Genomic DNA, 12,542 nt, shown 5'->3' with positions numbered 1-12,542 from the left:
CTTCTATTACTTTTCCCTGCCTATAAAGTCCACACTCTTTAGAAGGCATTCAAGACCCTTTATGATTTGGCTCTACAATAACTCTCTAAATTTCACCTTATCTCCTACAATTGTCTGTCCAACATAAACCCTCTGGCTTTAGTCTCACTGGTTACCTCATTTTTCCCACTTCAGAATTCAAGAAAATGATCATGCTGCTCCTTAACCCCAGGATGTCCTTGCCTCCCTTTCCCCTTCTTCCCTGACCCTAATCCCATTCTTTGGAGACCAAATCAAATCTCACTTTCTCCAGGAAAACTTCCCAATGACTCCAGTTTACACTGACTTTGAATTTCTATAGAACAGTAAGTCTATTCCACTAATTTTGGTGCTTATAACCATACATGCCATTGTTACCTATTTGACTGTCTTCCTAACTAGATAAGTACTGTTTTTTAAAAAACTCTTCAGCTGCTAACATAATGCTACACACATAATAATAACTCAATAACTGCTGAATGAATGAGATACTTACAAGTTCATCTGAGTCATCATCAACTAGGATTTCTAACATCATATTCTCTCCACGGCTGCTTTGTTGGAATACTTGTACTCCACTTTTCTTCAGAAAAAACTTAAAAAAAAACCCAATAATTTAATTCTCTATTACAGTTTCATAGCAAATAGCAGAAATATAACAATTTGAAGCTAAGTAACTGACCTTGTGTTTGATGTGCTTTAAAGTAGGAAATCCACAGAAATACAGTGCTCTCTGTTCGGCTTTAGTTATTTTATTGTGACTGATATCTACATGCCAAGCATCTAAAGATATTATCTTATACCTAAAAAATGAAGAAAGTCTTTAGTCTGAGGAATAATTATATGCTTATAAACAATAGCAATCTTTCTACCTTTTTTGATTTTTAAAAAGTTACTATGAGGGAGCAAAGGCTTGCTTTTAAGGGAGAGAATGATAAAGCTCTGCCCTCCTTCCTTCCATTTCCCCTCAATATTTTGTTGTTTAACTCTGTTTTGATCAACTGAGCTAGGAATCATTCAGTAGGCCACACCAGTTTTTCGCTCCTCCGGAATCTATAACTCCCCCTACCTCATATCCCCACTGCATCCCTGATGATCATAGAAAATCCCCTTTAAATCATTTGGAAGGCTGGTGTACAGTTAGTGGACTGGGGGATGGGGAAGGATGCAGGTAAAGAGAACTCTTGTAGGGAGAATCTTCAAAAATTGGGCAAAGGGTGGCTCTGTCAACTAGTAATTTGAGACCTATGTTTACTGCTAGAAAAAAGGGGGAGCTAGTTCCAGAATGCAGATGGTTTACCATAGCCTAGGACAGTCTAGCTCCTAAGGTCAGAGATTTAGACCTGGAAAGAACCACTTGGTTGAACCCACTCTTTGCCAAAGGAGGAAATTAACGCTCAGAGGCTAAGTAACTTGCCAAGGTCAGAGACTGAGCAGATGAAGGCAGCAGCACTGGAACCCAGGTCCCCTAAACCCAAAGCCAGAATTATTTCTACTGCCTGTGACCAGAATGGCCTTTGTTTTCTTTGGGTGGCTCAGTTTATCTCATTGGGTGCTGGGCCTGGTGCTCCTCTTCCGGGGCAGGAAGCCCAGAGACCCACGCCTGTGAGCAGAGAACTTCCTGTGTGATGAGTCATGGGGCAGGCTGAGGGGAGGTGTTGACTCCAGAGCCACGCCCTATTGGGTGTTAACCTAGGGGAAGGGGCCAACTCAAGAACCAATCGGCCCTGGTCATTCAGGCGGCGCTTGACGATGTCAAAAACTCTACAAGAGGGGAGAAGACGGATTGAAGATTCCTCTTTCCTTTTCCGGTTGGCATGGGAGCAGTGGCAAGCGTGACTCTGGGCCAGCCCTTGCTCTCGGGCTGAGTCCAGATGTTGGTAACTATGAGTTGTACTGGGTCTGTCTGTTGATATTTGTAATTTGTATTTTGTTTTGAAGTTTGGGGTGCTGGTTCGTTTCCCCCGAACTAAATGAATGTTCTGAACCTCAGGGTGCTGGCTTTTTCCCCTGAAGTAAGTGAATGAATCTGTATTTGGTCTGTCTCTTGATGCTTGTCTGTATGCTCCCTTGAACTAACTGAATGCTAACTGAATGCTGGCGTTTTTCCCCTGAACTAAATGAATATTGTCTGTATGCTAACTGAATGCTAGATTAAAGTAAGCTGGTCAACCCCTTCACTGTGCTTTCCCTGTTTAAGCAGGGGGATCTTACGCCCCCACAGGAGCTGCTAGCCGGATTATTAAAACACTGCCCCTCTTCTTCCCAGAGCAACTAAGCTATACTGGAGCTGAATAAGAGCCTCCCCAGAGCAGGTGAGAATTCTACCACTCACTGAGAAAGAAGCATAGACATAAAGATTCAGGGAGGACACAAGATCTCTATGGTCATATGTGGCCTGTGGACTCCCAATAGGCATGGGTTTCTACCAGAAGGTACTCACTTATTTATTCTCAAAAGGGCTGCACTCCAAGTTCTTTCTTTCTGCCACTTCATATAATTAGCTTCTTACCTGGCATGGCACTTCTCAAGGTTCGGGAACTTCTCAGGCCAGGGCGAGGAGTACTTAAAACCAGCATCCTGGTCAAACCAGTACATCAGGCACTCACTGTGCCTGTTCCTTTTCTTTTCACCTTCTCTCAAATACTTGTTGCATGACTCCATGGCTTGTAGTAATCGAGTCTTAAAAAAAATATTACAGAGAGATGTTTGCCCCCCAAAAATCCTCAGTCAGAAAAAGTGCCTTCTATGTAATGGAAATATTTTCCATATAGAGACTTTTGGGACACATTGTATAGAACTCACACTTCTGATAAAGAAAATCATCAATGCCAAGCCTGTTTTTTTCCCCAGATTTACACCAAAAAATGGGGGATGAATTTCTGTTCTTGAAGCCCAAAATACTACTGCTACTGCCACCCACTAAAGCTAATACTCCTACAGGAGGGGGAGGCAGGAGGAGTAGCACAAATTCAAAATTCAGCAACTATATATTTAACACAGAGGATTATTTTCAGGTCATATATTACACAATAGCAAAATCAACAGATTAGTATTAATGAGCATTACATTGATTAGCATTAACTTGAGTAAACTCTACTCATTAGAAAATATATTACAGACAGAAACAATAATATTTTTGTAAAGAAAATTACAAAACAACTATCAATAGGGACATGCTTTGTATTGTTTTAAATCAAATCTATTCTACTTGGATACTTATAGAACTAGATTTATGCCTGTATCCATTAATTATAATGGGAAAAATATAATCAATTTAAAATAAAACACAAGTGCCAATGAAGAATATATAAGGTCTATTCTATGATCTTTGGAGTAAAGATCAGGCAAATGAAAATGTGCAAAGAACAACGCTGTGAAGGCAGGGAGAGAGACAGACTGAGGTGGATTGCACTGCCCCAGCTAGAGGTGATGCTGATGGCAGAACTTTTAAAAGACATTATACTAGTCATGAAGACATCATAGTCCATACAGATGGTAGAAAAATGGAAAAGTTTCCCTCTACACAGATTCGAATGTGTGTAGAGAGCCAAATTTTACTAATAAGTTGTTTCATGTATTGTGCATAGAATAAGAACTATCAAGAAAACAATAACCAATTCCTAAATTCTGTAACATGAGCAATTATTTTGGAACTGAATCTATGATTCTATCAGTTTAAGAGAACCCCTGGGGGACCTGTTGTGACTTTCAGGCTAGCCCACTGGGGCCTGGGGCCGTGCCGCAGTGTGCAGCAGAGGCCAGAGCCAGCGCTCTCTCTCTCTCTCTCTCTGGCTAGGCCAGCACTTCTCTACTTACCTCATCGATGAATGGGATCAGAACGACAGCTTCCCATTCTTGCTGCTTCCCGTTTAGATCAGTTTTAAAATCTGGAGGGTAGTACTCTATTATTGGAGATTCTTCACTAGTCATCAAATGCTGTGAACACAGAAAATAACACAGGAAAGCTGTTTCTGCCTAACTATTATCACAGCTATAATGAATGGAAGATATTATAATCTAAAAGTTATTTATATTCTGAAAGCAAAGACTAAATTTATACTTTCTAGTACTAAAGACTACCCCCAAATGAAGCAACAGATAGCTATGTCCCCTCCTAGAGGCAAAGAGGGAACGTATTATGTTTGCCTTTTCTATGGTAAAATGATCTTTATTCTTATATCCTACTGTCTAACTTTTCTTTTAATTCTGGAGACTGTCAGAAAAATTCTTTCTCTCAGACTTCCTATTCCCCCACCCCCACTCCCAAGGATGCTGTATCTCTGAGATTTTCTTCCATTTACTTTGTATATATCTTTTATGTACCTAGTTATTTACACGCTGTCTCCTTTAATAGAGGGAGAAAGAGCTTCTTGAGTCAACGGACCATGTTTTTGGTTTTTTTTTTGTATCCCTGCTGACTATGTAAAATAATCTCCTACTTCATTAGTTCAACCTGCAGCCATTTTCAAAATCCTGGCTAAAAACTATTTAATCAGCGAAGTACTTAAATGATCCTTTCTCTGTCCCTTGTACAAGTTTCCAAAATTAAAAACTGAAATCTAAAGTCCATTACTCATGAAATTACACAAAACTGGCTTTCTTCAAGTCTCAGCTCAAATTCCACCTTTTCAAAGAATCTCCAATATTTTCCAGTTCTCCTTATTCTTAGTGCCTTCCCTCTGACATCATCTCCATTTTACCCTGTACACAAATCTTGTTTGTATACAGTTGTCTGCACAAAGTGATCCTTAAGCCTGTGAACTCCTTGGGAGCAGAGACTGTTATTTGCCTTTCTTTGAATCCCCATGCATTTACTACAGTGCCTGGCACATAGAAGGCACTAAATACATGCTTTCTAACCACCAGATGTGGGAAAGAGAAATCAATCTGCCCTAACCAATCCTTCCCCCGGCTACCTTGAAAAGATTAAATTCCATATCTCTCCAGGCGTAGTTCAGCAGATTTGTATAATTTTAATCTCTCAACTCTAGCCACTGTTTCCAAATATCCCTATATGATTACTTATTCTTGAAATTCCTTTAACTAGCCAAAAAAAAATTTCATTTTACTCTTTTTAATAGAAAAAAGGGGTAAAATGAAAATATACAATTGATGCTATCACAACAGTAAATGACTTTTAGTCAAAGCACAATCAACTGAGTACGAATAACAATTACATTAACTAATTCCTCCATTTTGATAGAGAAGCAGGAAGATGGGGTATCCAACAAAGGACCACAGTGACAGTGTGAAACTGAGGGGCTCAGAGATTTAGAACAGGAAAGGATCTGAGTAGAAGAAACTGAGGACAGAGCATTACGTGACTTGGCCAAGGTCATAAAAAGACAATTAACTTAGCTGGGGTTGATGACCACCAGGTCCTTGGGCTTCCTCCTACATAACAGATGGGAAAGATGCCGGATATTCAGAGAGGAAGACTGAAATAGGAAGAAGGGACCAGCAGGTTGAAAGAAAAATTAACAAAGGCTTTGTCCATATTCAAATGGATACAGAACAAGGAAGTTTGTACAGGGGATCCTTTTATCACAAATTGCAATAGTTCTGCTTGGAATGCTGTCAGAAGCCCTTTCCTATTTCTTAGGTGACGGTAAGTCTCACTTTAATTGCCAGGGATTAATCATGATCTTGCTATCATGAAAGAGCGTTGAGAGTAGGAGTTAAGAAGGATTCATGGGTTCAGTTTCCAGCTCTGCCACTTCCTGAGCATGTGTAAGAACAAAGGTGGTCAGAACTATTACTTTGTCCAACTACCTTATTTAGGTGAAGTAGAAACAGAAAAGCTAAGGAATATGCCCAAAGTCACAAAGGTAATAAGTAGCAAGAAAAGAACCAATGGCCTGTCCATTATATTACACTTCCCTTATCTCAAAGCCTCCACAATACTCTTGTGAAATATGGAGTTAATAACATTTCTGGCCTGAGATCTGCATTAGTGGAAGGAGAACCCATACCTATAAGACCAGATCTCTTTGAAACACTGAATTATCATTATGATTAGTATTTAAACCTAAACCAAAAACATTTAACATAATTACTTTTGTGGGTCTATAATCTCATTCATGAGTTTTATGCAACCACATTTCTAGCTTTAATGGTAAATTAACTAAATTTTCAAAGAACCAAATGATGGATAAAATACCTTTAATTCTAAAACCCACCTGGTAGCACCCTGGAAGCAAATCCTTGCTGGCTGCTGGTAGTACAGCAAGAAGCTGTTCAAAGGGCATGAAAGGTTTTCCTAATTCAAAATGAATTTTGAGTTCACTAATGTTGCGAATATCTGACAGATAAGGTGCGTAATGGTAAGGGTAATACCTATAAAACAAAAATTATTTGCTTAACCAGAAACCTTAAGAGATTGAGTCAAGATAACTTAATCCATTTTTAATAACTATATAGGTAGCATGCAAATAACAATGAAGTTTTAATTATGCTTTGACCTGAGGAATCAGGTAATAAGGTTATAAATAAATTGTCAAGAATAGGAAAAAGTAGTTTTATCTTATGAGTAAGGACAGATTAAAGATTTCCTTGTCAGTATGGATTTTGGGGAGGCCCTGAAAGGCCCAAACAGAAGAATCAGGCCAATTAGTTCCATGCAAATGAATTTTTACAAAACATCCAAATCAAATATTAATTTTAAGTAACTCCAAATTAATCTAATTTTGTTTTTTTGGGGAAGTGTTTTGAATAAAGAGAAATAATATTCTCTACTTCCTGGACTTTTATAGATAGTTTAGGTATTTTAATGCATTTCCACCTGAAAGAAATGATCATTTCTCTCTTACACTAATAACCAATTACTATTGAGGAGATGCAGCATTTTTTCCCTTCCTATTTCCTCATTCTCTACTAGGTCAAATCAGCCTCTGAAGAACAGAGCTGATAAAGAGCCTGGATTTAACATTCTCCTCAATCTTGTTCAGACCTAACCCAAATACGGAAGCCCACTGTGTTCTATTCAGGCTTGGGTAGGGGGTAGATACTTTGTATAGATTGTCTGGGGCAGTGGGTGGTCTGGGACTAAGAGTGACATCATCAAAGTCACATTCCCCCAGCCCCTCATTAGACTAGGTCAACCTCTCATTATGATATTCATTCTTCCCAGTAATTTTGAACCAATCAGAGTTGATTGCCATCTGTTGGAAACACCTACTTTTTCAAGGGCATAGAAGTATCAATGATCTGTCATGATCTGTTTTGGTGAACCAAAGATGGCCAAATGACCATCCTTTTATTAATTATTCACTAGCCATAATTAATAAAATGGTTAAGTACCCAGAAATTATGTCTCTCGAACTTTTTTATAGGTCAGACACCCCTCTGCCCTGGATGGGAAGGGTGAAGGAACAAATGATGAAATAATGACTATTGGGTAGCTGAACACCAGTAATTCATCCATTCTCCAACTCAAATTACAAGTCATATACAATTCAGGTACCTGGTGTTAAGAGTGAAAATTAAATGGACAGAAATCAGAGATTATTTATGCAAATAACACATCGAAAACAGAAGGATAAGGTACTCTTTACTATGAGCCATCTCTCAGAGCTAGAAGTACCTCAGGTACACAAAGTTTTCTGAAATAATATTCCTAGTTAACAAGATTTTACTTGTTTTTCAATTAAACTTGCTAATATTTGTTTCACTTGAAAAGTTATCATAAATAAAAGCAGTATAGAAAACTCCAAATGATAATATAGTGTATCACAGTAATTATCAAAAGAAAACAAAACATAAAAAAGTATGGCATCATGAAATTTTAAGCCAGAAGAGTCATTACAGATCCACAACCATTTCATTTTCTGGATGAGGCAAGGGTCTTACCAACTCCAGGACTGAACTCCATGATAGTAGTAGTGCAGAATCCATTGTATTGCCTGCACGTAACATTCAGCTTGGTCAGCCAGAAAGTCACTGGAAATGGAAAAGAGTCACATGGACATATTTCCCTTTCTCAAAGCCTGCACAGTTTCTAGGCTACCTCCAACGCTTGGACTTGCAGGGAACTTTCCTGAATGTGCCAGGGTGGGCCACCTTCATCCTCTGATCTGGCACAAAGCTTTGTGTGACATGCTCTGGAGCTCTCATGCCCAGTTATCTGCCTAGGTGTCTTATGGCTATCCTGGACTATAATAACTCACATTTTTACAGCACTTTAAAATGGACAGCCTTTTTTTTTTAAACAAATAGTATTTGCAAGTCTTATTCACAGTCAGTTTAGTAATCACAGCTAGCATTTATGCTGTGCTTTTTTAAGTCTTTATACCCATTATCTTACTTAAGCTCAGAGAGGAAACCTGGCCAGTGCCATGCAACTAAAGGGGCTGGAGCTAGGAAACAATCTCAGGTCCTTGGCTTCCAGACCCAGCACTTACTTCACTCTGCCGTGTTGCTCCATGAGGTCAGGGAACAGGCTTATTGATTTAGACTTTGTGCCTTCCCTAGCACTTAGAACAATATATTGCACACAACTGATACTGTCCATGGAAAGTATGAGATACTCACTCTGAAACAATCTCTACCCCCATCTTTGTCATGTAATATGTTCTCTTGTACTGTCTAAATTCTGTTTCAAAGAGGTCATCATCTTCAGGTTCATCTTCTACGACACCTGAAACAAAGTCAAGAGAATGATGATATATAGGCTCAAAAATTAGTCATAAGGTGCCCTCCCCCCAATATTATTAAATTATCTGTTTTGGATGCTGATGCAAAAAAAGTAGGACGTATGTTCTGCAGAAATGGAGGATAAATACAAGGGAGAATTTTTTGCTCACTCTTTGAAGCCACCATTTCTTCAGTTTTGTCTAAAGCAGCCAAACACATGGAGTTTTCCTGGCCCTAAAACAAAAAAACTACATAAAATCAATTGATGCAAGAAGAACAAGAAAGCTAAAAATGTTTCAAATAATACTTAAATGAAATTTGAAAACCATATATTTTGTATTAGTATAAAACGAACTGGGTTTTCTATAACCAATACTTAAATTGCACAAATTGTTCTGTAGGATACAATAACTAGGGAGACTCCACAGATAACTGGGGATTTCATAAGGCCTTCCACCACCTCTAATTTTCTACCTTTCTTCTCTTCTGTCATTTCACATCCTTAATGGTGGTGTGGCATCTATGCAGATGCTGTCTTTGTTCCCTAATATTTTGTCTTCGGAACTTAAAAACAAATGAACAACAACAAATAAAAATCCAATCCAGAAAAGTAGATCTTTGCTTCAATAACTATTTCTATACTAGCAAAGCAAAAAGTATGAATAACAAAAATGATCAATTTTGAAAAAAAAATCTTGCAAAATAATGCCATATTTGAAACTTGGTAAATATAGTAAGAATTGTACATGTTGCTGATTAATAGGAAATATTCTGATCAAAGAAACCTTTTGAAGCCCTGGCCTGGCCTTACTGTTCTGCTTTTGCTCCATCCCCAAAACGCTTATTGACTAAACTCAACTTTCTGATGTTTTTCACTACTTAACAGCTAGTCAGTTTTATAATAATGATTACGATAGTGATGAAAACTAGTATTTACATAGTGCTTGCAATGGCACTGTGCTACATGCTTTACCAAGATTATATATTTTCTGCTCTACCTCATTGCCCTCAGCTTTACCAACCTCAAGATTAACGATGACAAGGCCAGAGGAGGAGGCAATGAACTTGAGGGTTAATATATTGGTAACTTCAGGGGCCTCAGGGATTACTGTGACAGTGACAAAAGGTAAAGAACTGGATAGAGAGTAGATGTGAGATCAAATTAATAGGGCAGACTGGGAGCAGATTACTACCAAGGATAAGCTATCTAAAAAGTCAAGTTTTACTATGATACAGTTTATTGTGGCAGAATAGTCAAATGTCTGAGGATACAACTGACTTTGAGCTTGTTTAGTAACTTGTATTGTATAGATTCTTGTTATTAACAGAAAGTGACTGATTAATCTGATAATGTCACTGTAACTGTTTTTATTGACTACTTGTCAGTCTAAGACAAAGCTTTAAAAAAGACCTCAAAGTAAAAGGTCTTTAAAATATTCTGTAGTGATACATTTTTACAAATGGAAATGAGAAACTTTTTCACTACATATATATGTTTCTGAATAAAATAATTGTTTCATGAACATAACATTTACTTATAACAAACTATATGACTAACATAAAAAAATGAGGTACAATTATAAATCCTGTTATTAAGTCACTGGTCACTTAAAAAAAACTAGGAAATCCTATATTACTGTTAACACAAACCTTCTCTGTTAATATTTGTAATACCAGGTGACTAATAAAAATCTGTTTTCTAGTATTTTGTTGATTACTAATTGTCTGAATTCTTTCTACCTCCCTCTTATCTTCTACCTTTCCCACTCAACTCTTCTTCTATTGTCCTTTCATACTCTCTAATGTATTTCCTGCACACTTACTCTCCCTAACACCACTGTCATGGTTACCTTCTCTCCTTTTAACAATATCTACTCTCTCCTCTATTTCCACTCTACGCGCTGCCACCTGTGCCCTTCTTTCTTTCAGATAACTTACTATCTGGGTAGCCTTTCCTTCTCTGCACTTTTCCTCCTGCCTCAAATAAGCCTCTCTGTGAAGTCTGGGGAAGAGAGAATGGAGGGTTCAGCTAGAGAGCTACAATGTGTACTTTCAGGATGACCCACATGTACTAAGCTGAGAGTTAGGTGGCCTAGGCCCACCAAAGTGTAAAGCTACAATATCTATAATGTGCTTGGTAAACCCCAAAGTGCTACACAAATGATATTAAGGCAGACTGAGACAGAGGCACCCACAGCAGATGAAAAACAAGGGCAGGAACACCTCCCTAGGGTGGGAAGAGGGGCTGAAGCCAAAGTAGGGACAAGGCAGCAAACGGATTAAAAAGGGAACTCTAATAACAGATTTCATTAGAAACTACTTCCTAATCAATGACCACAGGCATAATAGAGCTCTACATTAACAAAGACCCAAGGTTTCATGTATAGCCTTTGTTCTATTATGTACATGGATTAGATGGCATTTAAGTTTAGAATAAAAGTAGGAACTGACGTAAAGGACCATACACCTTGTTTTAAAGATATGTTAAAATCAGAATATTCACTAAATATGCCCTAAGTGCAAGGTATAGGAAGATCAGTCCCTGCCCACAAGGGGCTTATATTCTACTGGAGTCAGAGTGAGTAGGAGATCCATGTACACAAATAAGTGTGACACAAGGTGAGGAGTAACAGACAGTAGAGACAAGAACAGAGTGCTCCATCATTATTTAATACTATTAGCTGGTCATGGTGAGGGTCAGAGAAGGCTAATTAATTACATCATTATCTGGGCTCAGAAATCTAGAAAATTTGAGATGAACATAAGAGTATGATCTGGGGTTTGGAGGGAAGAGGAACAAGCCCCATAAGATAGTTCAAAACACTTAGAGGGAGATAAATTGCCTTTTAGAAGACTAGAAAGGATATAAAAAAGGAAAAAGGCGAATTCCCACCCCCCACCCCCTCCTGCCACCTCCCACACACAAAAAGTCTACAAATAGGAAGAAATATAAAGAATGAACTAAGGAAACTCTAACATTATGAAAAAGGAAATGAGAATGAGCTATAATTGTAATTAAAAATTGAAAAAAATATAACTTTACTAACCTTCAGTTTCTTTTGTTTGAAGTTCTTTGCTTCCTCTGCTGCAATACCTGCTGCTTCATTGAGGTATTTGTTGCCAACTTTGCTTTCAAACCATTTCAAGTCAACAAAAACTTCACTGAAGTGTTCACGATCAAACTGTACAAAAAACGTTTTAGGTTAACTTGGAATAACTCTAGTAAGGGGAGGACTTCTGGTGTGAAATGTATATATTGACAGACACAGCCACTTAACCAGCCGGACTTTGCTAATTTTCTTTGTTACAAGACACAATTTAATTGGGAGGGTATATGGAAAAATAGTCCTATTATTAGTCACTGGTACTATTTAGAGCTGTTATGGCACACGTTATTTCAACTATTTGCTATTCAATTATAGAGGATTCCTTTGCTGGTTTAATATACAAACTTTTTAATTACTTACATCAGACAGTTTTATAAGATATTTCTCAAACCGAGGTAAGTTGAGATGGCCATTTTCATTAATGTAACCTAAAGGAGACAAAAAAAATTATACTAAAATCCAAAGCTACTTGTAATTTAAAAGAAATTTCTAAAAAATTATATATGTAATGAGTAATGAATGGATCAAGGTTGGTATAGTGGAAAAAACACTGAATTTGGAAAAAAAATGCCTTTACGTACTACTGCTTGTGTGAAGCTCGGCACATCACTTTACTGCTTTGTGTTCTAGTTTCATTTTTTCTTTTCACTTTGTCTTTGTTATTCCAGGGCCTAACACAATGCTTGGCATAAGGCACATGCTTAATATGTACAGACTGATATGTAGAATAATTACTCAGAATGCTTGAATCTTAAGGCCCCTTCCGGCTCTAAAACTCTAGGC

The 12,542-nt window shown here is 37.8% G+C and overlaps 1 protein-coding gene across 4 annotated transcripts in view; it reads right to left on the bottom strand.

Annotated features, from left to right (window-relative positions):
* XRN1 (5'-3' exoribonuclease 1) overlaps positions 1–12,542 on the bottom strand; it is a 117,439-nt gene that overhangs the window by 72,621 nt on the left and 32,276 nt on the right. For all 4 annotated transcript variants that reach the window (XR_005010206.1, XM_036755388.1, XM_036755389.1 and 1 more), the window contains exons 9-18: positions 12,120–12,187; positions 11,700–11,834; positions 8,823–8,886; positions 8,551–8,656; positions 7,870–7,959; positions 6,201–6,357; positions 3,838–3,957; positions 2,531–2,700; positions 701–821; positions 515–613 (exon numbers count right to left, since the gene is read on the bottom strand). Coding sequence is in view for 3 of the 4 variants with exons in the window: in XM_036755388.1 (XP_036611283.1) it covers positions 515–613; positions 701–821; positions 2,531–2,700; positions 3,838–3,957; positions 6,201–6,357; positions 7,870–7,959; positions 8,551–8,656; positions 8,823–8,886; positions 11,700–11,834; positions 12,120–12,187 (1,130 nt within the window). In the remaining variant the exon portion in view is untranslated. The remainder of the gene's footprint in view (positions 1–514; positions 614–700; positions 822–2,530; positions 2,701–3,837; positions 3,958–6,200; positions 6,358–7,869; positions 7,960–8,550; positions 8,657–8,822; positions 8,887–11,699; positions 11,835–12,119; positions 12,188–12,542) is intronic.

This window comes from Trichosurus vulpecula, chromosome 4 (assembly GCF_011100635.1).
Source record: "Trichosurus vulpecula isolate mTriVul1 chromosome 4, mTriVul1.pri, whole genome shotgun sequence".
NCBI classification, from domain to species: domain Eukaryota; kingdom Metazoa; phylum Chordata; class Mammalia; order Diprotodontia; family Phalangeridae; genus Trichosurus; species Trichosurus vulpecula.
This window is presented reverse-complemented; position numbering and strand designations above follow the sequence as displayed.